Source organism: Podarcis erhardii (assembly GCF_964252035.2).
Source record: "Podarcis erhardii genome assembly, chromosome: 8".
NCBI classification, from domain to species: domain Eukaryota; kingdom Metazoa; phylum Chordata; class Lepidosauria; order Squamata; family Lacertidae; genus Podarcis; species Podarcis erhardii.
In genome coordinates this window covers 58,700,411-58,727,627 of record NC_138499.1, presented here as the reverse complement: position 1 = coordinate 58,727,627, position 27,217 = coordinate 58,700,411, and the positions used below count along the sequence as shown (strand labels likewise).

General features: G+C 41.0%; 1 protein-coding gene across 3 annotated transcripts in view; it reads left to right on the top strand.

Annotated features, from left to right (window-relative positions):
- Nucleotides 1–24,851, top strand: part of SLC66A2 (solute carrier family 66 member 2) — a 51,506-nt gene extending 26,655 nt beyond the window's left edge. For 2 of the 3 annotated variants that reach the window (XM_081873470.1, XM_081873469.1), the window contains 2 exons: nucleotides 9,080–9,296; nucleotides 24,527–24,851. In XM_081873470.1, the coding sequence (XP_081729596.1) occupies nucleotides 9,080–9,296; nucleotides 24,527–24,734 (425 nt within the window). In that variant the 3' untranslated portion in view covers nucleotides 24,735–24,851. The remainder of the gene's footprint in view (nucleotides 1–9,079; nucleotides 9,297–24,526) is intronic. The other variant, XM_081873471.1, reaches the window with a different exon arrangement.
- Nucleotides 24,852–27,217: the final 2,366 nt, after the last annotated feature.

Below are 27,217 nucleotides of genomic sequence, written 5' to 3'. Positions count from 1 at the left end.
GGTATTTATTTCTATTTAAAATTTACTGAGAAACATTAACTTTTTCTTTTGACAGTTTTAATTGAGCTCTCAACGGTCTTCTGCCCTCTCCTGCTGCCGAATCCTGTATTTTTAACACACTCTTTCTGCTACCCAATTATTTTTCCGCTGACAGTGATGAGTATGCATCTTTCTTATTTTGCCAGGACTTCTTAACCTTGAAATCTCTTTTGATAGCACAAACCTTCTCCCTCTCCGCCAACTGTTAGAGAAATGGGATAAACACAAGTTCAATCCTGCTGTGAAGGCTTTCTGAGCTTGCTGACTCGCTGAGGCTTAACCTCCTTGTGTTTGCACAGGGTTTTTCCTACTCTCAACTTCCTTCCTTTTGTCTAACTCATTACTGTTCAGAAGTCAATATTTTCTTTTCTATGTAGGTTTTGCATCTGGATTTAATAACAGATTACAATAAAATATTTTACTAAGCACCTGGTACCACGTCTCCTAACAGAAAACTCGGGTGGTAAGTGCTGACAGGACTGTAGCTAAAACTGGACTAATCAGAAAAGGAAGTTCTAGTATGTTTGGAAAAACCCAAACTAATACTTAGCAATAAAAACTTAAGGGAGGGCAGCTCCTCCCTCGACAGTCCAATGGAGATGGTACATACTTAGTGTTCGCAGAATGCAGTGTGTCTTGGAAATAAAATCAGAAAACGGCATTTGGAATAGGAAAGTCCATTTAGGACCCTGCCCCCCAATTTTTTGTACAGCGGTACCTCTGGTTGTGCACACTCTGGGATATGAGGTCCTCTAACCCGGAAGTAGCTGCTCCTGGTTGCGAACTTTGCCCCAGGATGTGAGCAGAAATTGCGTACCAGAGGCGCCATTAGCGAAAGCGTGCCTCATATTACGAGCGGTTTCTGGTTATGAACGGACCTCCGGAATGGATTCCGTTCGTAACCAGAGGTACCACTGTATTTGAAACAATAGCGTAGGAAGCAAAGTGTCATATCCCTCAGCTGGGATTTAGAATCTTTGTTGGTGGGCTTACCATGGCTATAGGATCTAGCAAACAGTTTATTCTTGCATCTCTCTACAAGGCCACGAAAACATTTTGCAGGTAGTTGACCTTGGGAAGTAAGATCAGTTTCGCATTTGAGGCCATGTAACATAGTCCTGCAGGCTGAAGCCTCACTTCATTTCTGTATGGGCTGGACAGTTGACACCTGTGCTGTCGCCCATATGACGTTCTATATTCAGTGTAGTAATTTAGAACAGATAATGCCATCAATAAACAAGCAGTCATATTTGTGCAATATCAAATCAACTGAAGTAAAGCGCTAACTGACAGGCTAGTTTGTTAGATTGTCTTCAGCTTAAAGATATAGTAACACATGTCATCACAACATTGATGAATCCTGCCCCAATGTCCTCAGTTACAGTGAAGCCTGAATCTTGGGGATCATCTGCTCTTGATTTGGTTTAATTGCCAACATAATCGTTTACACATCAGATTTAGCGACACACTGGTCTAAGTTTGAGATACAACAGCCATTTTGTTCTCAAGTCCCCTTGCTGGGATATAGGGAGATTTTTATTATTTTTACGTGGATCGAGATAAAGTTTTAGTTTTTTCTTTTTTCCAGATTTGACTCCTTTCCTTATTTTTGACTGTTTTTCTTATTGCCTGATCTACCAATAAAAGTATCCCAATGAATTTCCTTGTGATGAGATGGGATCTCAGTGGTGATACATCCAATGTCAAGGCCTACATTGTGATTACTCCTCTCATCTTCCAAATTTACTTCCATATGTGTCTGTATGTCTGTTTCTTTCTGTCTTCCATTTCCATTTCCTGCATTTGCCCCTTCATCAAAATCCTGTACATGATTAACCAAATCAACCGCTCCTCATATGGTGATGAGATTTCCAACAGTTTCCTCTTGCTTCAATTCTATAGGTGAGTTCATTGAAAAAATGTTTTGATGCCGCACTTAATCCACATGGAAAGAGTGTTGACCCCCCCCCCCTTTTCATTTTTCTTGTATTTTCTTTGCTGGCCTCCTAATTCATGAGAATACATTTTGGAAAGATGATTTATAAATTAATATTTTTATATCTTTAAAAAAGAGGGAAAGATAAAAAGACAAATATTATATACTAATAATGTAGTAGTAGTAGAAGTAATGGTAGCAGATTAGTAGTAATATTTCTGTACTTTAGTATTTAAAATTCTACTATATCTGGTACATTAGTACCAAATGTGACAATGCTGTGTTAGACTCTGTCATAAAATAGTACTGAAGCGGTTGCCATGGTGATATAGAATGGGAAAGTAGTGGGGTAAATATCACCCCACTTATCCATTTAAGGGTTAAATCACACTGATAAAGTGATGCTATTTTGAAAGTAAGTGATATTATTCATTATACCACTACATTTCTCAACATACATAATTTTATGGATCATGATTTCTATGAACTATGATATATAAAGCTCACACAAAACTAGCATTTTAAGACCTTAAGGCAGAAATGCAGATGTGGAGTGTTGTAGGGATACAGTAGTGAGGGTTTTCCTATGTAAATTCAAATACATTTAATACTTTGATTTGCTCCTAAACAGGAGTGGAAAATTCTGAGAGTTGTTTTGCCCACTGTTTCCAGTTTATTTATACGAGATAAAATTAAAGGGGGCACTGCTGGGATGTGACTAAAGCTGCCGCCTTCCTCTGTAGTAAAATATTACATGCTATAACTGATCTCCCTTTAATAAAAAATTTAAAAAATTGTCCAGTAGCACCTTAGAGACCAACTAAGTCTGTTCTGGGTATAAGCTTTTGTGTGCATGCACACTTCTTCATGTGTATCTGAAGAAGTGTGCATGCACACGAAAGCTTATACCCAGAACAAACTTAGTTGGTCTCTAAGGTGCTACTGGGCAGTTTATTTTATTTTATTATTTATTTCGACTGTGTCAGACCAACACGGCTACCTACCTGAATCTGATCTCCCTTTGTTCAACTGTAAAACTGTTCTCCGGGCTTCACCATTCTTTCTGTCAGTCTCAGCTTTATTTGTAGTAAGCAAAATTTTAAATATAAGTAAAAACTGTAGCACCTAGCTGTGCTCACTTGGCCAAAACATCAACAGTGCTGCAAGAACTCCCCTGCAAACTTTGCAGCTTGTTGCAAGTTGGCCAAAATAACTTGAGCTGTACAACACTGTTTCTCAAGTTAACCAGTAATTCCAATTTAACAACACTTTTTGTCAGAAAATGTCCAAATAAAAATACACAGAGATGAAGAATAATCCAGTAAGTATAAATATCTTTGGTGGGGTTTTCTTTTGGGGTTTTTTGTTTTTGCTTTTATCAAGACCTTTACAAATATAATTTGAATCAGTGCAAATATCAACTATCTCCTGATTCTTAGGAGAGTTGTTTGGGAAAAATAATTTTGCCAGATGTAGTCTGCTCTTCATCTGTTCATGATACTGGGGGCAATGAGTTGCTTTGCCCTCCTTTGCTTGAAGGCGGGCTGATGTCAGTGCTGACACCTGCTGCCCTTCGCCAACAGATGGCAGTCCCTTCAGTAGGTGGAGCACATCGCCTGCAGGAGAGGCTAGGCAAGCCTGCCTTCTCAAATCTTTCGCTGGAACTTTAGTATCGCCTCTTGATTGGCTGAAAGAAGTGGGGCACTTGGCAGAAGAGAAAGCGGGGGGGACGGGGACTGGACGACATGTCATGGCATTTAATGTAGGATTGCACAAAATGTAAATGCTAGTCTTCACACTACAGTGGATACCTCGGGTTAAGTACTTAAATCGTTCCGGAGGTCCGTTCTTAACCTGAAACTGTTCTTAACCTTTAGCTAATGGGGCCTCCTGCTGCTGCTGCGCTGCTGCCGCACGATTTCTGTTCTCATCCTGAAGCAAAGTTCTTAACCTGAGGTAATATTTCTGGGTTAGCAGAGTCTGTAACCTGAAGCATATGTAACCCGAGGTACCACTGTATATGCAAACATTTTCTGAGGTCCCAGGGAATTTTTTGCTATCGGGCCCCCTTTTAGACCCTGTGCAAGGGTACAATGTACCCGTTGCACCTCCCTCTCCTGGGCCCTGGGCACTCTGCTCCTCTGCCACTCATGCTTCCACACTGTCAGGAACTAACCCATAGCCTGGTTTCGTGTGATGTCTAAATCTAGGTTCATGGTTTCCTTCTATGCAGTCAAGCCCTGAGCTTGTAACCAAGATTTATTCTTGTCATACCACTCATGCTTTATTTGTGGGGAGCAAACCATGAGCCCAGGATTAGACGTAAGGTTGAGCCAGACCAGCTGCAGGAGTGGAGAGGAATACCCACGATTTCAGTAGCTTGCAGCACCACGTTTAGTTTAACGTGGCATATGAACCAGGCCAATACCTGTGCTTTCAGTTGCTCCTTTTTGCAAGAAGGAAAGAGTGCTGTGGCAATTCTGTGCACGTGGCTGTGCAAAAAACATCATGAATACACATTGAGGGGCTTATTTAACTTCACTGCAAACCAGTGTCATCTTGATTTCACTTCAGTCTGTGTGTGGTTCTTGGGAGGGCTTGTTGCCAGGTCATTTTGCACCACTCCCCCCTACCCCCCCTCTTCTTGCTGTATTGGAGATGTGACCCTGGATGGAACAGATAGATCAGTTTGCAGCTTTCTCATTTTATAAAGCTCTGTGTTTGGGTGTGTGCGTGTGGTTTTCGGTTGAAGTGCCTAAAGCTCAAGAGCGTGCGTGCTCTTAGCAACTAAAATTGGTGCAAAGTCTCTTTTGCCTTTTTCATTGCACTTTTGAAAGGCCAGCTCGCTGGTGAATTATATCAAACCTTCAGTAACATCAAACCATTTTACCAATATGGGTTGTTGTTGTTGTTGTTGTTGTTGTTGTTTTGTGTGTGTGTGTGTGTGTGTGTGTGTGTGTGTGTGTGTTGGGGGGGGGAAATCAGGTGTTCCTTTTCATATCAGTGGGAAAAAAATACTATGATTTAGATTATTAATTCACAATACCTATATTACAATGTATAGTGTGGCCTGGGAAAGCAGCTCTTGCCAGCTCATATTGTGAATTAGCCCATAGACTCTACTTCACACCACAAGGTGTTGGAGTAGAAGTGGCCCATAGAGGCAGGAGTGGGGTAACTGAGGAAGACTGAAGCAGGAAAAGTTAATGGTATTATGACTAACCTCAGAGAGGATGTTTGGTATTCAATATACATTAATTTAGGCCTGGCAATTGCCTATTTATTGATAGAGGAAGACAAGCCAAACGTCAAGGTATGTAGAAGATTTGTGACTGAATCTCTTGACACTTTTCCAATGAAACACAGCCAAGGGAGGCTGCCAAGTGGACTGGAGCCGATGTACAGCTCAGACGATGAGGTTGGGCAAACTTCATGGTACTTAGAAGCTGTGAATAACGAGGAAGCAAGCTTGCGCTTTTTCACTTTACCCATTGGATGTGCTTGTCCCGTGCTCTTCTCCTCACCCCCATTTGGGGCTGGCTTTGGGCTTGAGGGGGGTCTAGGGCAGTGGCTTTCCCTGTCAATGGTCTTAGCAGCCTTGTTTGGCTGGAATGGCAGTGCTCCAAGCTAGGGCTGGGCAATATATCAATATATTGTCCAAAACTGGCTTGAAGTCCATATTATGATATTGGTTTCATAATTATTTACCTGGTGATATAGCATAACTCATGATTGGTGTGTGTGTGTGTGCGCGCGCGCGTGCACACACACTATGCAAAAATCACAGTGCAGGAAAAGCTGGGAAGCCAGCCAATGCCTCTACATCAAGCTTCCTCAACCTCGGCCCTCCAGATTTTTTGAGACTACAATTCCCATCATCCCTGACCACTGGTCCTGCTAGCTAGGGATCATGGGAGTTGTAGGCCAAAAAACATCTGGGGAGCTGAGGTTGAGGAAGCCTGTTTTACATAGTTCCATCCTTATTTCAGACATTGCGATATATCGGTATAATCGTTATGTTTAGTTGGTGATATATCACAATGTTGAAAAACAGATATCGCCCAGCCCTACTCCAAGCAAGAGTTGTTGGTTTCTCACAGTGTCCCAGAATAATGCAAAGCTGCAGGTATTGCTGGGAGTTAAAACAGAGCTTAGATACGGCTGTTCAGGGTTAGGAGGGCCGAGAGCAGGCATAGAAGTAGGCTTTGACAGGTGCTGTGGCCCTGGCACCTGCTCAAGAGTGCCAGGTGCTGGCCCTGCTGCCCCTCCATAAGTGTACAGGCTTTGAGCTTTGAGGGCTCCCTCGCCAATCTTCTTCTCAACCTGCAGATGCCAGGAGATGTTGCAGCGTGTAGATTAGGAGTAGAGCTGGCCAACATGATTCTGCTGCTCCCGCCACACATTGGCTAATATATGGCGGAGGCTTTTGCTCAAGCTCCCCATTGTGTAGAAGGAGTGAAGTTTTAATCGGCTTTTAAACTATTGATCACACGCACTAACCCATGGGATAGGATTTCAGTGCCACTCTGCCTTTTATTCCTTTTTAAAAATGTAAAGCGGATTGCCTCCCTTGCTTCTTTCGTTAGCGCAGCTTCCCTTTTTGGAAGCCGAAGTGCATGGCTTGCCTCTGTGTTTGATGAGCCCTGCTATCACAGACCACTTGGCAACAATTAAACTGGTACTCACCAGACCCCTCAAGCCTGCTTTTCTGTTACAAGCACATGGAATCTGGCACGCTGCTTTCTGAAATATTGTTAGAGCAGATAGCCAGCTGGTAACTGGACTGTAATAGGGTAGGGAGTTTCGTTATAGCTACCCTCTGAAAGTTAATGCTCATCTGTGTAGAACTCGGAGGGAGGAAGAAGAAACTCCTTCCATTTTTAATGTTCTGAGCAAATACTCCTTTCAGTATTTTCCTGTTGTCTTTTATTTCCTCTTGTTTGCCTGTTCTTCTTAGGAGATAGTGTACATTCAGACCTGCTTTGGGTTGTTATTTTTGGTAGTGTGTACACAACTGGTTCTTTTAACCTGGTTTCTATAGAAGACAATATCTTTTTTAAAAAACTATTTATTTTTACAGTATGCTTCAACACTCTTAAAACATTATCCATCAAAATTAGTGAAATTAAATGTTTGGAGAACATCAAGTTAAGTGTTAAAAGTTGTAACAGTGCGATTTATGGTCTTTGTCTACATTTTCTATGGACATCTATATCATTAAAAAGTTGTTAGCCATCATAGATGTAGCACGGAAGGGTTAAATAAACTGCTGCTAAACAATCATCCCAAATCTAGACTGATGCAGTCATTTAAAATATATTTTAAAGCCACAAAGGTATTGGGTGAATTTTGGAAGCAATGTTTCACAGGTGTGTCATTTGCTATATCATTTTATTTATATTTCCCCAAGGCATTTAGAAGTAATTATTTTGCCATGTAACGTGACTTATTTAGAACAGCTTTGCAGAATATTCAAACCCTATTGTTTGTGATGATTTAAAATACTAGTTTAGTTATCTGAGGAAAGATTAGCAACATTAGGGAGTGGTGAAGGAAATTCTGGAAAGCAACATGACATTATTTACTTCTTCTTGGAAGAAAGGGCTGGTGATATCCGAAACGGAGCAAAAAAATTATTATGCACCAAAATAGACTTGCATTTTTAAAAAAATACATCTGTTTAATTGCACCCTTAAGAATGCGTTTGACTGCTTTTAGCATAACTTTGATAACTGATTTCTCTCCAGTAAAGCACCTAGTAATATCTCCCTCTCATTCCAGTGTAACATGTGCACAAGCCCATCAGTGTGCACTAACTTTAGATACAATTCTGGACCAAAGAAAATGAGGAAATGATTAGCATCCGCTTTCCATGTCTTAGTAGCATGCAAATGTAAAACTTGCTCATATTCCCCCATACAGCAGGGATAGGAGAATCATTTCTGACCGTTGGGTATTTGGGGTGGGAGTGATGAGAGCTGGAGTCCAAAAACACCTGGAGGGCCACAGGTTCCCCATTCCTGATAAAGAGAGTTGTATGAGCTGTACCTTGAAAGGGGACATATGCTTGTGAGCTGTACCATCATTGGGAGTGCATGCATCTCTTTGCAAAGGTCATTTGTACAATGCCCCAAACCGTGGCTCTGGAGATATTCTAAACAAGCTCTAAGACCAGATAAACCACACTGACTGAAAAGGGAATTTGTAAGTGAGACAATGTATGTGTGAGATTCTCAGACTTCTGTGTTGGTGGCCATTCGTTCTGTGGCATGATCGTGGTACTCTGTGGTAATATCTCAGTGCTTTATCAGCATGGCTTTTGTTTCAGTATCTTGTTGTTTTTTACCAGTGGTAGATGGAGCTGGGGGGGGGGGGGACTGGCTGTAGCAAGGGATGCAGTAGGTTACATTCCAGGTATGCAAAAATCAGAGGTTTCTATACTTACACCTCTCCACCCACCCATCCATACAAGTGAGCAAGTCAGTAAATAAGCAAGCAAGCAAGCAAGCATTATTATCGCCATACAAAAACAGACAAAAACACTTGAAGAGGGCATGGAGCAGAGCCATTCATGGATGTGGCCTGGAAATAGAAGGGAGGGGTCCCAAGGACAAGGTAGAGAGGCCTGGAGGGCTGCATTCTAGGTAGATTCTGGAATTGGGCTGAAATACTTTTCACAAATAACGCAAAGTGTGTTTTGGCACTATGATACCCTTTTCTGTTCTCTCATGTATACAGATGCAACCTTCTCATGGTTAGTGGCAAATCATAGCAGCATGTCTCTGAACCCTGTGTCATCTAAATATCCCTCATTCTGCTGCCCTGCAGTGTACCATGAACATATTCTAAGTTTTATCCATCACCACATGCTTGGTTTTTACCGCCTTCACCCTTCTTATCACTGCTCGTTACTAATGATTTTTTGTTAGTGTGTGTGTCAAATTCTCAAGTTTATCTCCCAGTTTAGTGTTTGTGCTGGTTTCTTTACATTGCTTGAGTATTCTAATATTACTTCCCCACCCCCTTATGTCTAAAGACTATTGATTGAATTGGTTATTTTTGAGCTTTTGTTTATTATTTATAAATATGAACATTGTCTTTCAGATTTTGACTTGAACTATTTCTGGCACTGGAACAAGTTTACAGATTATGTGCAATGTGTTCTGGCTTTCACTGGAGTCACAGGATACATCACTTACCTTTCTCTTGACTCAACTATCTTTGTTGAAACTCTGGGCTTCCTTGCCGTGTTCACTGAAGCCATGCTGGGCATCCCTCAGCTCTATCGTAACTATCAGAATAGGTCAACGGAAGGAATGAGGTAAGATGGTATGCATGTCTCTTAAAATACTTCACTCACGTTTCTGGCTCTGTTCACACACGTAATTATTTCTCATTGCTTCGGCAGCCTTCCCAGAACTACTTTGATTAAAATAGGAAAATAACACAACAACTCTCTGGGGAGGCGAGGGGGAAAAGCTGCTTGGAAAGGTAATTTCAAGCTGGAAATGGCAAACAGGGAAAAGGGCTGCAGAACTTTTCTGCCTCCACTTTTCTTTCTCTTATTGCCCCCTTTCTCTGAAGCAGCCTTTCCCTTTTTTAAAAGGACCATTGGGTTATGGTAATTTACCTATACCTTCACCCTTCTCTCCACCCTGGGGTTTCACATGCAGGACATCCATTTGAAAATCTGTGAGTCCATCAGTGTCCAGATTCAACATTGCAATCAAACTTGCATTTGATGGCCCCTTCAGAAAAGGAAAAAAGCTGCTTCCAGGACGGGAGGGTTGATAAGGAGAAGCAAAGTGGAGGCACAGGATATGTGTAGCTTTTCTCTTGTTAGCCATTTCAGCTTGAAATTGTTTTCCCAAGCAGTTTTAACCCCACCACCACCCTGGGGTTTCAAGTGTGTCTATCTACCCATGCAAACACACACATTTGAAAATCTGAGTGCACCAGAGTCCAGTCCACCTAGCTGTTTTCCTCTCTACAGCTTCTGGAGTTTCTCTGAAATTCATGAGAAGGACAGGAAGGGAAATAAGCCAAAAGTTAAAAATGTGTGAAGTGTATGAGGAATAGTAATTGTCCTGGCCACTGATACTTGTACTGTAGGCCTGAGAAGCTTACCAAGTGAGCTCAGATGGAGTATCTTCCAGTAATTTAATATACTTTTGGAATATATGCTAAGGAAAGCCTGCATCACTTATAAACCAATTCCCCCACCCCCACTTAGATGATCTGCATTGCAGTTGCTATTTAATAAGACTCTGGAGCTCATTTTGGGTGTAGAGTGTGTTGCAGAGCAGAGAATTTAGGCAGAGAAGTTATAATTCTATTAATGACCATTCTAATCTTGACGTCCAAGTACTAGAGCTCCCAGAATAGCACATTAGTAATATCTATCAAGTAAAGAATTGCTTAATTTCTATTCATCTCAGGACTTCAGTAAGTCTCCAGTCATTTCTTGTTATAAATGAGTATTTTAATGGAAGTTAATTGTTTTCTAAGAGAGGATTCAATTTATCACTGGTGGTTAGATTATGTTTAATTTCTTTGACATCATCTGATTAAAAGAACTAGGAAATAAATGCAGCATTTCAGAGTTCCCGGATGTTAACATATTGCAAGAATGTGATGTCTGAGAAAAGGAAAGATGATAGTTCATAAAATGGTATCGGTGTCCGAAACTGGGTATCTACCTCTAAAACTTCCTTTTCTTACGAAGTCTTCTTCATCTTTAACTTCTACCACACCCCCTTTAACCGTTCCTCACTCTTCCTTCATAACCATCATATCCTCACCTGCTGCCTTAGCCATTACTCTTTACCATACTCTTTACCAAACTCTTTGCCAGCTCTTCGGTTTTTCTTCTGCTGCAGAGATGGGAAATCTGTGGCCCTCCAAGATGTTGTTGGGCTTCCCATCAGCCCCAGCCAGCATGGCCAGTGGTCAGAGATGCTGGGAGCTGGAGTTCAACAGCATATGGACTGCAATAGGTTCCTCATCCTTGCCTAACCATTTTACTCTATCTTCCAAAGCTGCTTTGTTTTGTGCGTGTGCTAATCAGCTCACTCGTGGCCATGTAGACTATTTTCTGAAACTCTGGAGATCCACTTCTTATTTACACTTTGGGCAACTCTCTTATGGCCATTTGTCCGGTGGTTTTTGTTTTGTTTTGCTTTGTCTTTTAAAAAAGCTGATTAAGATTTGAGCTCTACAAAGGTTAATGCAAGGCGAGGGCCTTTTCTTTCTTTTTTAATCACTTCAGGAATGTTCTTTCAAAGAAGAATTGCAAAGAACCAGCCTCATTTAATCACTAAATGCCACATTGGTGTTGATGAATGGATTGCAGTTATGAATGAGGTGCACCAGCAGAAGCCGATGAGTCATGGGTCTGAGAGGTTTTTTAATGGTTGTTGGCAGCACATGCAGGGAAATCTGGTGGCTGAAACTGTCTGCTTTTGTCTTTTGTTGCTTTTTTATTTCGTTTTGTTACATCAGCATGAAACAGGAGAACAATTTTGAAATATGAACAGTTTTCAGAGTTAGGATGGTTTCTTTCAAGTAGCTGTTTATGTTCAAAGGAGTGGTGAATGCAGTAAGCAGGAACCCCTTTTTTGTTTTCTATTTTTTGGAAGGAGATGGTGTTACTTTGTAGTTCAGTGGAAGAGCAATGGCTTTGCCTGTAGAAGGTCTCATGTTCAATCCTCAACATTTTCAGTTACAAAAGGGTAGCGAGTGATGGTAAAGCCCTCTGCCTGAGAATTGGAGAGCCACTGTCAGCCAGAACAGATAATATTTGACTAGAGAGGTCAATGGTTTGACTTTATTCAATATTAGCAGGAAATGGTGCTTGCTGTGTGAAATTTGAAGAGCATGGTAGCTAATGTGCTGTCCTCCAGATGTTGGACTCTACAACTTCCATCAGCACCAGCCAGCATGGCCAGTGCTCAAGGATGATGGGAATTGTACTCCTGTAACATTTGTACGATAGCATGTTGGTCATTCCTGCTCTAGACAGTGACTCATTTCCCAGTTTTTTTCATTAGAATATCTTTGGTTTTTTGATACCACCTCCCCATTAGAGTTCCATGATTGGGAGAAAGGTGAGATATAAACGTAAGAAAATAAATATTATTGCTTATATTTATTTGTTTGACCACATACACTTGCAGAATGCCCACCAATTTGAGGGGGTGGTATGTGTGATGAGGCAGGGCGTGCCAACCCCTTCCCCCCCTCTGCAACATCTTCACCACCCCTCTCCAGCTCTCCTCAGAGGCCAGGTCTGGCTCTGCTCTTGCATTTTCTCAGTAGCTGCAATTTCACTAGTTGTTAGATGGTCTCACCAGATGAAAGACTGGGCAGTGTGGGAGAAGGGAGGAAGGAGAGGTTGCTGTGCAACTTCACAGAGTTTGAGCTTCCCTTTCCCCACAGTTTCATGTGATGCTTTGGAACAGTGCACTTGTAAGAGAGCTTGTATATGTTCCTGCATGCTCCATCCAGGAGCAATTGTGGCTCCAGGGGACATCTCCCTGTGATTGTTCCTCTGTGTGTGGGAAGGCCAGACCAGAACCAAGAAGCTGAAGCTGGTGCTGCTTGGATAAACGATCCAGGCTATGCTTTCACTTGCTGGTCCTCTAGCTCTTCAGCCAGGCAGCAGCAGCAGCTTTAGGGACTGGTCCTTTGGAGTTTCACCACCCCATGGCAACGCAAAGAACTCTTAAAAGTGGCCCTGTTGTTCCTCTACCCTTCAGTCAGTTGAACAATTTTGGTGCCAGTCAGCACACATTACAGTCTCTAAACAAATTACTGCTTGCAGCTTATTACCTTGTTGGTAACATTAAGCGGGATTTAGCACTACAAGGAGATTGATGAATTCGAATGCATTGTGGGAAGCTCCTTATGTCTGATGATGGCCATGGGAGAAGAGATAAACAGTAGAGGAGAACACCATTTATGGAGTTTTATATGTCCCTGGCGTTAAATGTACCAAAGCTTTCTCTTGCTGAAGGGTGTGATTAAGACACAAAAATTAACTAAGGATCTTTTCACTAGCTCTCGTGTGGAACACTTGTATTTTAAGACCATTGATTCAGGCTATGGGGAGTATTAAAGTTATAATAGGAAAACTTTAATATATATTTATATTTACAAGAGAGAGAGACTTCATATTCTACTGTAATTGAAAACCTCCTAATATTTAAATAGCATGGACAGAGCGTGTAGAGAATATAATAAGACAAAGATATGAATCATTGGCATGGTACCAGCTAAATTGAACTTGGGGTTTAAATATTTTATTACCACTATAAATTCATATCTTCTTGAGGGGATTGCAAGAAGGATTAAATAAATTTATATTTAATAATAGTGGGTTCTGCTGTGACCCTCAGCCTGCAAGAATTGTTCCCCAAAGCAATAATAATCTCTCATTAAATTGTTTGTAGAATTCATATTAGAAATAAGTAGAACGCTGTTGCACTTGGTGTTCTCAATTGTCTCTATGAATAAAAAGGTAAATAACCCGCGCTTGTTTATGTGCACCATGGCCTGGAGTTTAGGGTGCACAACTCATCCATTTTCATGGCCCCTGTTTCCAAATGACGTTGCTCTCCTGCAAACATAGGGAGATATAACTTAAGTGACTGCATATAGATGTTAAATAGCATTGGATGCAGTGTAGCGCCTTGCAGCACCCCACGGTTTGCCAGGGGGCTGTGGCACGGTCACACAGTGCTGTCTTCATGACAGGTCTTGTGCCTGTGTCATTGTTTGGAGCTCTCTGACGTACCAGGAAGCTTCACAGCATTGGAAATGGGAACTTGGGTGCAATTGTGTTGATGGCTTCATGTCTTGTGCTATTCCATGGGCAAGATTGCTGACTCTGCTACCAGATACCCCCCCTCCAAAAAAAGAGCATTGGGGTATCCATTAGATTCAGCATGTATCTGCTTGGGAGAACTGGTTGCATGAGATCAAAACTCACAATATATTGTTCTGATCATAACAACAGGGTAATATATATGTGTGTACGCGCACACCCAGAGAGAAAATCTAGAAGCCATCTGTGTTCATGAAGCAGCTGTTGCCTGTAGGTCTGCTTTATGCACTATCCTTGGAATAAGGCTGCTTCTGGAATATAACCCTGTGGGGTGAGCTGCTAATGTGAATCTAGCAACACCAAGGAAACCCACTGCAAATGAGAAAATACCCTGGAATCCTTAGAATCTGCGTGCCGCACATGTGCTACTTGATGCCAGTGTTTAACCACCCAGAGAGATGTTGACGTGGGTAGGTTCTTGCTGACTTCTGCTTCTCTGTGATTGGTAGATGAATTTGACCTTAATTCCCACCCACTCTGAGGCAAGTCCATCAATGGTAAACACATTCCAAGTTGATGTAGTTCTTTCATGAGCGTGACACAGATTTCACTCTGGATCATCTTTCTCGGCTGTGAAGCTTCTATCATATGTTATTACTGAAGGGCTGTGTATACCCCCCCCCAAAAAAAAGTATGCTGTAACAAACCACTGATATTATGTTATGCACTCACTCAGGGATATGGTTTCTGCTTCATGCCAATGTTCTAAAAATAACTGCCAGAGCTCTTCCTTCCCAATTCCGGTCAACTGGTTTTTGTGATAGACGAGGGCTGGACATACTGCTTCCTCTTGAGATTGTCAGTGTTGCTGTAATGCCAGAGAGATTGCTGCAAAGTGACATAAGAAATTCCTTCCTGAGGTTGTGCACATTGGCATGCCGGAATGAGTTTCAAATTTAGAACTCCTAGTGGTTGACCAACTTTTGCATCCCGTCAGCCTTTAAAGAGGGACGATTACCTGCTCATTCAGGAATTCCATATTTTTAGGGTGCAGTCTGATGTGAAATTGTCATAAGCTGCCAGTTCTTTTAAAAACATCCCCATTAATAAAAGCACACTGTTTGGAAGCTTGGGACATGGATTGCATTATTATTACCAATCTGGAATTTTGATTGCCATTAAATTCCCAACAGCTTCTTTGATTTCATGGCTTGCATTTTCCTTTAACTAGCTTCCTTGTTGTCTGTTTTTAATTCATGTTGTGAGCCACCTTGGGGCCCTGCATTGGGAGAAAGCTGGGAGATAAATCAAGCAAGTAAATAAAATAAATAAATTTATGATGGCACATGTCATAGACTTTCTGCAATAAAGCCATACTAAGGATGCAATCATGTGCATAGTTTACTTACAAAAACAGCAAAGTTTCTTTCAGCACTTTGAAAACTAACACATTTATTATAGCATATTTGGGGGGTGGGTGTTGCTGCAAGAGCCTTTTAAGTTTCTGGGCATCTTAATTGTCCAATAAATAACACTTGCACTGATGTTCGTGGCATATATATAGTTAGGGTGTCATTACATCGAGGAAGAGACATGTAGCATTTTAAAATTTCTGTAAAATTTCTGAAAGCACTCTAGAATTTTAGAGAGGAAACTATCATTCTTGACCCTCTTTGCTTCTATTTTCTTGGCAGTATTTGCATATGTGAAGAAACTGTTGCATCGTAAGCAAAAATGTCAATGTACCTTGTTGTGTAAAGGGTCAACTGTGTAGGGAAAAACTGACAGTTCACTTCTGACTGAAGCCAGAAAAGATACTAAGGCCTAATTCACACTAAGTGATAATCCTTGGTTAAGCATGAACGAATTGAGCTTGTGAGTACTTATTGCAAAAATTGCAGCTGTTTTGCTCCTTCCTGACAAAGCACTAACCAGAACTAAGCCATGATTTGTCTTCTTATATCCACACCCAAGCTCATGGTTTTTGTCTCCCAGACAGACCATGGGCAGTAAGCAAAGAGCAAGCTTTGGCTACAGCTTAAGTTTTGTCTGTAGTGAGACAAACCTTGAACGTGGGTTCTTGTGTAACACTAAAGCAAACCACAGCAGGGCTGTGGGTAGCATGATAGCGGCATGATGGTAGCAGAAGCAAACTAGACATGGTTTTTTGTACCCACTTGTTCATGCTTAGCCATAATTCAGCTTAGTTTTAACATGCAAACCAGGCCAATGTACATGTGGCAGTATGCCGAGAAACAACTAGGTGTTTTGTCAACATGCAAGGTTTTCTGTTATTGCAGTTAATAACAGAATCTAGCTTTTCTGTGGGTCAAGAGAATTGACAAGGGTTAAATTGTGATTGGCCCTTTCGTGGCTATTCTGTTCAGAATTTGTCCTTAGGTGTACACCAGTGAGGAGTCAGAATTCCAGGAAGGACCTGATGATTGGTAAAATTGGTTCTGGCTGGAGGCAGTATAAGGGTGGGCAAAATACTGTTTGAAGTCTGTCAGTCATTAAAGCAGCAGTTGGTTGGTCAGAGGGTGAAGATACTGAAAAGACTAAAGATGCAGAAAGTGAGCTCAGAATCCCTGATGGCAGAAGCTTAGGGAAGCCACCCAGGAAAGCGAAACCCCAGAGTCAGTTCTCCAGTTTAACTTCTGACTAGTCAGTAGCTGGCCACAGGAAGACACCTGTTAAGACCTTTCTGGCTAAGTCCTTCAGCAGAAAGAAGACTTCAGAGGAAAACTGATGTATGTCTGTCAGGTGGACAGCAGCAGTCTCAAGAGTCAAAGAATCATAGAAGTTTAGAGTTGGAAGGAACCACAAGGCTCATCTAGTCAAAGCCCAAGTGACAGTAGCAGATTTAAAACAACAGCAACTTATTTCGAACAGTTATTATACCACATACTATTAAATAACCAATCTGCAAGCAAACCATTTATTATTATTTTATATTATCTTTAATAAACTTGGCATATTTTCCAGTTCTGTTTGTCTCATATCTATACTCTGCTACTATGTGTAGTAAAAGGCGGTTGAAGAAACAAGTTGGAATTAAAATGCTGCATTGGTAATCTAAGAGGTTTTATTTAAATTGTATGAGGCAGGGATCTTAAAAGAGTGTATAAATAGAAAACGGGATATTGTACCTACAGATATTAAACACCTAGCAACTAGAAATTGCTAAGCACCCAGAGATATGCAAACCAAATTCCTCCCTATCCCTAGTTAACCGTAGGATTACGTAGGATTAAGTAATAGGGGCTAGAGGTGGTGGTTCTCCACAAAGTGGTGGCAGCTGATGGGAAGACAAAACCCTGTAGACTCAATCTTTCATAATGCATTTCAAGTAGCAAGCAGAAAAGTGTAAGTAATGGTTAAGTGAAAGTTCAAAGAATTGACAGTAAAAATACTTGCTCAGGGCAGATGCAAGCTAGCATAAGCAGTCAGACCAGATAGATGACACTAATAATGGTGAGATTTCTACTGGGAGTCTTATAACTGAGACTAGTGAAACAAACATTTTGCACAGTGAGATGTACCACAGTGTAGTAATGACCCACCTGAGGTCTTTACCCACTAAGAGAGAGAGAGAGAAGTTCTGGAAAGTCATGTATATTTTTGAAGTCTAATTCTGTGGCTTGGATTTAAGAAACAATTTGCCATTATCCTGGGAGCAAGCATGTAACTGAAGCAAGACCATTTGTCTGTGTTCACAAACTTGATCCAGAATAACTCCTTTGCCATTTTAGTAGCTGTATGCAGATTCAGTTTCTCTCGCAGCACAGTCACAAAAATGCCCACTTGCAAGATTTCTCTTTGTTATTGAGCTACCCAAGGTACATGTACTTAAGAGCTACCAAGTTGCTTAAATGAAAATTGTCTTTGGCAAATTGGTTGAGTGTAAGTCTGGCTTTCCTGAATATAGTCATCATACGTTACAATATGGCCTCTATGCCTTGGGGTGGGGGGGGGGGGAAGACTGTGGAAATGTCTGAATTGGTAATCCATAGGGAGTTTCACATGGTCTCCAGTAAAAGATGTTTTCTTCCATCTAACATAGAATGTGTCCTCAACAATAAACCATGCCCTGTGCTAATTTTCATTTGGCTAAGTGTCATCCAGGCCTAAGCCAGGATGACCCGTCAGATGAAAACCCCATTGACATGAAGACTGAAGACCTTATGGTATCTCCTGACTCCAGTGCTACCCCAGACACCCCCAACATCTCTGGAGAAGTGTCGCCAGGCCCATCAACAGTAGAGGACCAGAAAGACCCATGAAAGACGTTCTCGATTGACCTGCTGCTGCTCTTTCAGCTGTTGAATACTGGCACCAGAAGATGCAGGCACTGACATCCACTGTTTAACGGAGTGTACAGCTCAAGTCCAAAAGAACTAGACTTCTCAAGAGAAAAGGACCCCCTTAGAAGCAGACAACCTTGAAGGCTGGGCTAAGAGATGTCGGTGGGGACTGGGTGACCAGTCTACATAACTCCCCAATGAAGACTGTCACTTGCTGGAACAACACTAGTCGTTGGCTCTGTGCACCCAACTTCCTGTTCCTGCTTCCTACTACCCTCATTGACCCTGGGCCTTGGACCTTTGCTAATACAGTGGTACCTCGGGTTAAGAACTTAATTCGTTCTGGAGATCCGTTCTTAACCTGAAACTCTTCTTAACCTGAGGTACCACTTTAGCTAATGGGGCCTCCCGCTGCCGCCATGTGATTTCTGTTCTCAACCTGAAGCAAAGTTCTTAACCTGAGGTACTATTTCTGGGTTAGCGGAGTCTGTAACTTGAAGCATCTGTAACCTGAAGCGTCTGTACCCCGAGGTACCACTGTACTTTGCTCTTGAAAATGTAGCCACTTTTGTGTTTGATTTCTGCTTTACCTCTAAACCATGCTATCTGATAGCACCCACTTTGGAACTGCTTCATGTGCTTGACCTCTGCTTCTCCTTAAGACTTTGTGTTTCTGGATTGCCCTGAAATCCAGCTGCTATCTTAATGTTTCAGAGTTTGGCCAGCCCTGACTTCTGGCGTTTCAGCTTCTACCACTGCTTTGGCTCAGGATTGGAACCCGAACACTTAGAGGCCACTGCAAAGGAGAGAAGCTACAATGGTTTCCCATTCTTGTTAGCAGAAAGACACAGAGAAGGGATTAAATAGAAATGGTTTAGGACACATCTTCATCTATTTTTGAAAGACACTTGATGCTTTTCCAGAGCAATGAAGATACATGCACCTTCTTGGCAGTCCATATTACAGAAGAGCTTCACCGTGGTCCGATTTGGGCAGTCTGCATAACTGGCTCTTCAATGCTTGAAGCTCAAAAATGGGTTAATTCTGTATTCAAAGATTGTTTCATAAGTGCTTCCCGAGTTTCAGGTTAAGTGCTAACCTGACAGTGTGCAAAGTGGAATGTAGGGAAATATACATTAAAATCTCAAGGAAATAGTAGCAGGGCAATGGACTGCATTGCCTGGGGTAGCTTACAGAATAACCTTTTCTTAAATATTTCAATATGAGCCCTGAATCCATGATGTCTTGCTTAGGTCTAGAAAAACCTGGAGATGACTAGGTTTGAGCATGCTTTTTTAAACATTGCAGGTGTAAATATCAATCATATTAGGTTTGACCCAAAGCAGTGCTGTCAAAGGAAATTTTAAAAAATATATTAAATGACTTGCAGAACTTTATAATAATGTTCAAGGTTTGACTTTTTGCATTTCTGAATATTTTCTATGTTTAACTTTCTCTTGGACTGTCTTGTTTGTTTTTGTGTATGTTAATGTTGTAATGGCCACTGGCTACAAACAGTAGAAATCTGACTGACTGAAGTTTTTACTTTTCATGTGGCATGTGGCATGCAAAATATAAAATAAAATGTATCTTTCCCATGGATAGTAGGGTGCTCCTTGCCAGTGCAGAAAAAGTAGTATCATAGGTACTTGACTAAGAAAGTGAGAGGGGGGTGCTGGGTGTTTTTTCTGAGAATAAATTGCAGTCGCATAAATATCAATTCTGTCATATTTTAAATTACATTGCTGTACTGCTGGAAAAAGGCCAGTGTGTGGTAAATGCAGTTTTATGCGTTGCATAACTGGATTGTTGCATTTGCATACCGTTCTTAAAAGTAGTAATTTTGAAGAGCTCAGCTATAAGAAAAGCGCTTGTACTGGGGAGGTGTGTTGTCACTGGATACCATTGGAGTGCATTACATCGCTGGGAAGTGCTATTTTTGTTGCTTGAGCCTCTGGCAATAACATCTCTTTCAGAGCAGCTCCTGCTTCTTTTGCTCCCTCTGGCATATGTGTTGTTGCAAGACCCGATGTTACTCGTGCACCTCTTGCTAGTTAACCAGCCATGTTGCGGCTCGGTTCACCACATGCTTGATCCCCGCCTGGCCCTGCTGCTTTGTTTTCCTGACAGCCATGGAGCCGTTAACATTTCCCTAACTGATAGGTCCTTTGGTGACAGATCACAGTAACTTGGAAGAGCAGCCCACTGGAGATATGCAACAAAGTGTGTTCAATTCTGCAGTTGGAAAAACTTAATTCTGCGAGGAGAGCCTCTTGTGATCAATACACACTAACGAAGTTGAAGCTGTAAATGTATAGTGGTACCTCGGGTTACAGACGCTTCAGATTACAGACTCCACTAACACAGAAATAGTACCTCAGGTTAAGAACTTTGCTTCAGGATGAGAATAGGAATCGTGCTCCGACGGCGTGGCGGCAGCAGGAGGCCCCATTAGCTAAAGTGGTACCTCAGGTTAAGAACAGTTTCAGGTTAAGAACGGACCTCCAGAACGAATTAAGTTCTTAACCTGAGGTACCACTGTATTAACTTTGTGGGTTCTGGCATATACTGCTTGTTTTCTGCTTTTCAGGAAATTTGGAGGCTGCAGCAGGACTTGCATTTTGCAGAGCTGTATAGTGTGAATGTTGGTTTTGTAGGGCCACTGACCAATCGAACTTGGTGGCAAACTCCAGGAGCTGGGGATTGTCCTCAAGTTGACCATGCAGTACTATAGTGGAAGCATTCATTTTCTGTCTTAAATCTTACACTTCTGAGATTGCCAAATTCTGCAACAAGTTTTCTTGTTTGTTTGTTTGTTTGTTTGTTGCTGTCTGTTTGAAGCTTCAGAATCCTGGGTCTATATTTTATTTTATAGTCCAATATAGAAATGTTAGTGTATTAGTAATAGCAGCATTTGGGTCAGACTAAATTCTCCCTTTGGAATTTTACCATTAACACAGCCTTGTTACACGTTTGATATACATGGATCTGCACACTACATGGTTGCTAGACACTTGGTAAATAAAATTTGAGTTCTACACATTCTGGACCTTTTATTTTTAAATCGGCAGGGTTTCAAAGTCTTCTTAGCTTATTCCCAGCTTGTTAAAATGCCTTCTGTATCTTTCATTAAACGATTGCATTGTTGCATATCTCTTCCCCCTTCTACTAATGGAGAGGAAAATTGTTCCGTAGAACAGCCGCTCAAAATGGGGAAAATAACCTTTGTGAAATGAAATCCTCCTTATCTGTCCATGCACTTGGCTTCTTTCTTGCTTCCAGGCAGATTGTGTGCTACTTCTAGCTTCCTGCCTTTCTGGGGTTTCTTTCTCCCACCACCCCATCCTAAAAAAAAGAAAAAAGAATTCTGAGCGGCTGTTGGACTTCACAGAAGGCAACGCTTTATTCAGCTTACAAAAGTCTCTTTCTCCCATATGAAATTCTGAAATGACTGAATAGGAAAAAGTGGTGTGTCTGCAAAGCTAGCCTGGTTTTCTTAGATATATGCAAAAAAAAAAAAAAGTCATTCCCTTATTCATCAGGGAAGCTGAGTTTGTGCAGTGAAGAGACAATAATATCATAAATGGGGGCACACATGAAGCAGAAATTTCCAGTGTCACTAATTGTACCAGATGAGTTCCTGAGGGGGCATGGAGTGGGGGCAACTTTCCCTTTTTTTTCTCCCTGGCCCTCTGGCCAAACACACTTTTACTAAACTGGAGGGGGTTGTAACTGCACTGCTTTATCTTTTCTTCCCTTTTAAGTGGGCTTGAAATACAAAGCACTGATAAATGAGTGACTGCGGCATATTGAAAAAATATGTGGCATTAACTAAAACATCTGAAAATGTTTTTCTTTTGTATTTATGTGCAAAAACTCAGGGCTGTAGGGTTGGGTGCAAAATATTTTTTAAAGCAGCATTTAAAAAGCACAGTCAAATAAGACGGTCGGGGTGTGTGTGTGTGTGTGTGTGTGTGTGATAAATTGCCTAGGTTTATTATTGTTCAGGGTTAAAAAGAAGTTTAGCATGTCCATGTATCCATTTCTAAGTTTTGTCTTGCCTCCACAGTGCTTCCCATGGGTTGGGATTGAAGATGCATAGTGAATATTACTGAAACACTGTGTAGAATCATTCCTGTTCTTAGACTGCACACAATACAGCATCAAAGGCTACCATAAACACTGTTGTCTCAATACTTTAATGAGAACGTCAAAGCATACATAGGGTTTAATGTTGGAGCTTATGGGTTACTAAAATGTTGAGAAATGCTCTGTGCAAGTACAATGGCAGTCTTCCTTAAGGCAGAAAGCAACCCCCCGCTGCACTTTTGATTGCTGTCCTTGGTATCGATTCATGCAAGAGAGCTGTATCTGCATCCAGGGCTTTCAACAGTTTCCCAGTGCATGCCCCATGTGGTGTGTGAGCATGTAGCTTGTTTTCTGCTAGTCCTAGCATGAGCAGAATGGACTGCAGTTACATTTGCAACAGTCACCACCAATGACAGTAGCTCGGGATCCTATGATAAGTTGCCTCTTCTTCTATGAAGTCCTTCCTGTTTTGCTTCTGGGTTTTCAGGCACCATCCCCAGGAAACTGAGATATCAGGGCCTCTTAAGTAGCTTGTGAGAGGATTGCAACTCTCGTAGCATGAAGACCCTTCCTTCAGGATTGATCATTTTAAAGCATTAATTTATCTGTTGCATAAGCTTATTTTGTGATCTCTATAACTGGGTTTGTATGAAGTGTATGCACGGCTGTGATAGTTTTGTTCTCTTCAAAACACAAGTTGACTTGTGTTTAGGCTGTAATCCTGAGCCCTCTTAATACAGATTAAATACCATTGAATGCAGTGGAGCTTATTTCTTAGTTGCCACGTTGGGGACTGTGCTACACACCTCATATTTTATTTTACTTATGACTTGTATTGAACCATAAACAAATAACCGTATCCCTAACATGGATCTTCCCTTCTTTTTCTGGACTGCTGTCAACTAGAGTATAAACTTGTCTCATTTCACTTTTCTCTTTGCTTCCATTTTCTCTCTCACTGGTTAGAGAAATGCTGGACGTTTTCTCTATTTTGTCACACACATGGTTGCGTCTGATTACTTGTAAATAAGAGCTGAAGTGCTCATCGCTTTCAATTATATTTCATACACATTGCATAATATATTTTAGGTTATTATAACAATGAACTCCAAAGCTTTTACTGGGCCCTGCTTATAATTCCATTAAAAATATGTCCATTTATAATGCATTAAGACTGTTACAGGCACTTAAAAACTGGCAGTGGTTTTGACTTTCACTACTGAGAGTGTGTTAATGAAAATTTATTTTTTAAATTATAAAAGCTATCTCTGACTTCCTTCACTTCAATATTATACCTGAATAGAAAGAAAAGTTTCAATAATATTGTTACAGATAGGTAGCCGTGTGTGCTTTAGGACTCACAAGGGTAGTTTATACGAAGTAATGATGATTAAGGTACTCCTTCTTTTAATTATTTATATACTTGGAGACACTCTCTTATTTCTTGGTATGTGTGCATAATCTGATTGTCTAGTGAGTTGGGATAAGCTATAAAGCTATAAATAAATGGAAGGGGGAGTGAACCTGGAAAGCTCGAGTTAAAATTCTATCTTATGCTCATCCAAAGCAAGGCTTTATGACTATCTTGCTGCTAAAAGTAGAAAGATGACTTCTCTCTTCACATAAGCCTCACTTAAACCAGGAAGGCTCTGTTTAACCAAAGTTTTCCATTCCACCCAAGCTAGGAAACTGTGTTTGCCAGTTTTGGAACCAGACACAATCTTTAAAACCATGGTTTGAAGTTGGGTTAAGAGTCTGGCTTTTTTGAAAATGGTAACCATAGTTATCTGCTTTGGGTCAAACAGGAAACTGTGGTTAATTGGATACTTTCTAGATTAATTATGATTTGAGCTGCTTGTGTGGGTAAAAAGTTCATGCATTAAGCCAAAATAGGATCCAAACCAGCTCATTCTCAATAACCTTGGGTTAGTCATAACTGGTTTGAAAAGCTAAATATCACGGCTTCTAATATAGGAACCGGTTTATGCATTTGAAAAATTAATAAAAGTGTATGTGTGTGTTTGAAAGAGACATTTTGCTTTCTCTATTTTATGTACTGTGACATTCTTTTGATTTTTAGTATGAACTATATGGCTTATGACTGGCTACTCTGCAAAAGAGTAGACAAAAGCTCTATCCACATTCATGTTAGATTTGCCATGCATTATAGCAGAAGATAATAAAGTCTGCTGATGATTGTGCTTTGCTTATCCTAACTGTCACTCATATTTAATCAGTTACAGTTACTGTAGCTGTGCTACGGTCATAATTTTTTGTTTCAGTTTTCCATTTTTCCTCTTCTTAAAAGTGCTTTCCCTTTCTCTCCCTGTTAAGTGTCAAGATGGTGCTGATGTGGACCAGTGGTGACACCTTCAAGACCATGTACTTCCTTGTGAACCAGGCTCCCTTCCAGTTCTCTATCTGCGGACTTCTACAGGTCTTTGTTGATATGGCCATCCTGCTGCAGGTTTACTTCTACAGCTGCTACCCACAAAAGCCAGCTTCACACACAACACACCCAGCCAGTACGAAGGCACTTTAAAGCACAAAGTGGAGGCAGCTATCAGTCAAAATATTTGGAGCCAGCCTTGCAGCTTCACTTTCAGTTGTAAATACTGTGTTTCTGATGGGCTGCAAATAGAAGCGTCAAACATGGAAACCTAGCCAGGTATCAGACCTGGCATTGTTTTTAATTATTTGCTTTCCTTGTGTTCCAAATCCATTGGAATGGATTTTTCTTTTTGGGGCTCACATGAGGGTGCTTTTTAAAGATATATATATATATATGGACATATCTATAAGTCTTATTCACTCATCACGCTTCGTATATATGTGCTGGATGTTTGTCAGTGCTATTTTTAAAAAATCAATCACAAGAATCGGAGTATTTTGTCTGAAGCTTTTACCTATTTATATAAAATGTATAAGGGTCATACTTTTGGAATGTCTGTTATATTTCAGTTAGGGCTCATGAAGGCAATGCAGTTATCGGCAGAAATGTTAAAATTGTTTTTTCCAAATGGTGATGGAGGCTGCAGCTAGGAAGAAAGGGGTAAATGAATGATGTAAAGAAAATGTATTTTATTCAGTGTAAATGTGTTAAGCACACACTGCTGGACCAGTGTGTCCAATTAATAGATCAAAGTGTGAGGTGTGGTTGTGGAGTGGTTGATGCTATGGCCAGATGAAAAAAAATAATGAATTGGCATTCAACTTGTTGCTGTGAAGAGAGAAGGGAAGGAAGGCGTCTAACACAACTCAGCCTTCTTTCTGAAGTGGCTACAGTCATAAGAGACCTGAGGAAAAATGCCGAGCAGGTTGAGAAACCCTGTAGAGGCATTGCCAAAAGACCCAATGAAGGATTTATGACAGTAGCCGTTTGGAAGCCAGAAAGAACCCAAATGTGTAGCCTAGGCCTTAATCTGAACTCTCTGTGCCCATATATGTCTGGCGGTGAAGCCAGCAGTGTTACATAGCTGAGACTTTCCAGTATGGGCACAGTGAAATGCCTTCCGACATACAGTCTTAAGCTGCACTGACAATGGGAGCACTGTCTATATAACTGCATCTTAATCTAAAATAAACTACCTGGGTGTGCGGTCTGCTTCAATAAATGAAAGGTAGACCAAGCTAGGCAAGAGCCACTCGGAGGAAGAAGAGCAATTGCCTAGTGATGAATAACACAGCAGGCGTCTTTTTCAAAAAGAAAGCTGAAACTTGACACTTTCCTTAGTATTATTTATTGCCAAATGTCTTCTTTGCATTAGCCAAATATTGAGGAGGAGGAAGAATCCTAACAGTATTTCTAGCCCTTTAAGATCATGAAGATTGCTTCCTTTTTGCAATCTTCTTGGCTGGTAATTGAGATAGTATATGAAATACAGGTGGGAATTTGTGTTATCTACATGCAACATAGATGAAGATTGGGGAAAATCTGTACCTAAAATATGTTTGCCAGTTTCAGACTTGCATACTTCCTTTACTGAAGACTTGATCTAGAATTCAGCAACTGCACAGCTTGAACTGTTCCACTTTTCGGACCACTCCTCTTTGCCAGGAGGAACCTGCTTTGACCCGGTAAGGAATATGCAGTCATGCTGTGCTTCAGGAACTGTTTTCTCCTCTCCACAAGCCATGGTTGTCCAGAAACATATATTCTCCAATGCTAGATGAAACTGCTACGTGGATGGTATTTTGGGTCAGCAATAGACACTAAAACGTTTTCAAAAAATGGATGAACTTGATGCACTTGCACGTCTGATCTACGAAAGCTGTTTTTAGCTGGACATCTTCCTCGTTTAATAGATTTGGCTGTGCCAAATCTTCTCTGTACTGAAAAGGCAGAGAAGTTTCATAATTGTTATCAGGTTTTTTTTTAAAAAGGAAAGGAAAGGAATTATTTGCCTTCTGCACTTGCACATTTGCTTCTAATTTCTTCGTCTGTTGAGTACGGAACAACCTCAAAACTGGCTGGACTTCCTCTTCTAACCAGTTAGACACTCTATGTCTGAGGAGCAAATTGTCCTGGAGATCAGACTGTTTTTTTAAAAGAAGAAAGAGGAGAGGCTACTATCATCCTGCAGTAGCTGTATGGATCTCTCCCTCCCTGGCTGGCATATAAACAGAACCTCATGAAAACTGTTTTATTGAGAGCTTAGTGTGAAGCGCTATGGTTGACCTCAGACTTTGTGCTATTGATTGGCTACCATGCTTGTTCCCTAATGCCTGAAGTGACCTTACCTAGCTGATGTTATGTGGCATGGCAGAATATGAATGTTTAATTGTTCTCCTTTTCACAAATGTTCTGGCTGTGTTAGAACTTCTGGGCATTTGTCTTTTAAATTATAAATTTCCACCACAGTTCTATTTCCCTTGTATGCTGCTGTAATGAGGATTGTATTTCTACTTGTACAACAGGATTTCATAACAGTAACTTGCAACGCTGTGCTTTATTTTTGTATGGGGCAGTCCTTCCCTCCGCCCAATTGTTCTTTGAAAAGGGGCTTAAGACTCAGCTAGTGTGTG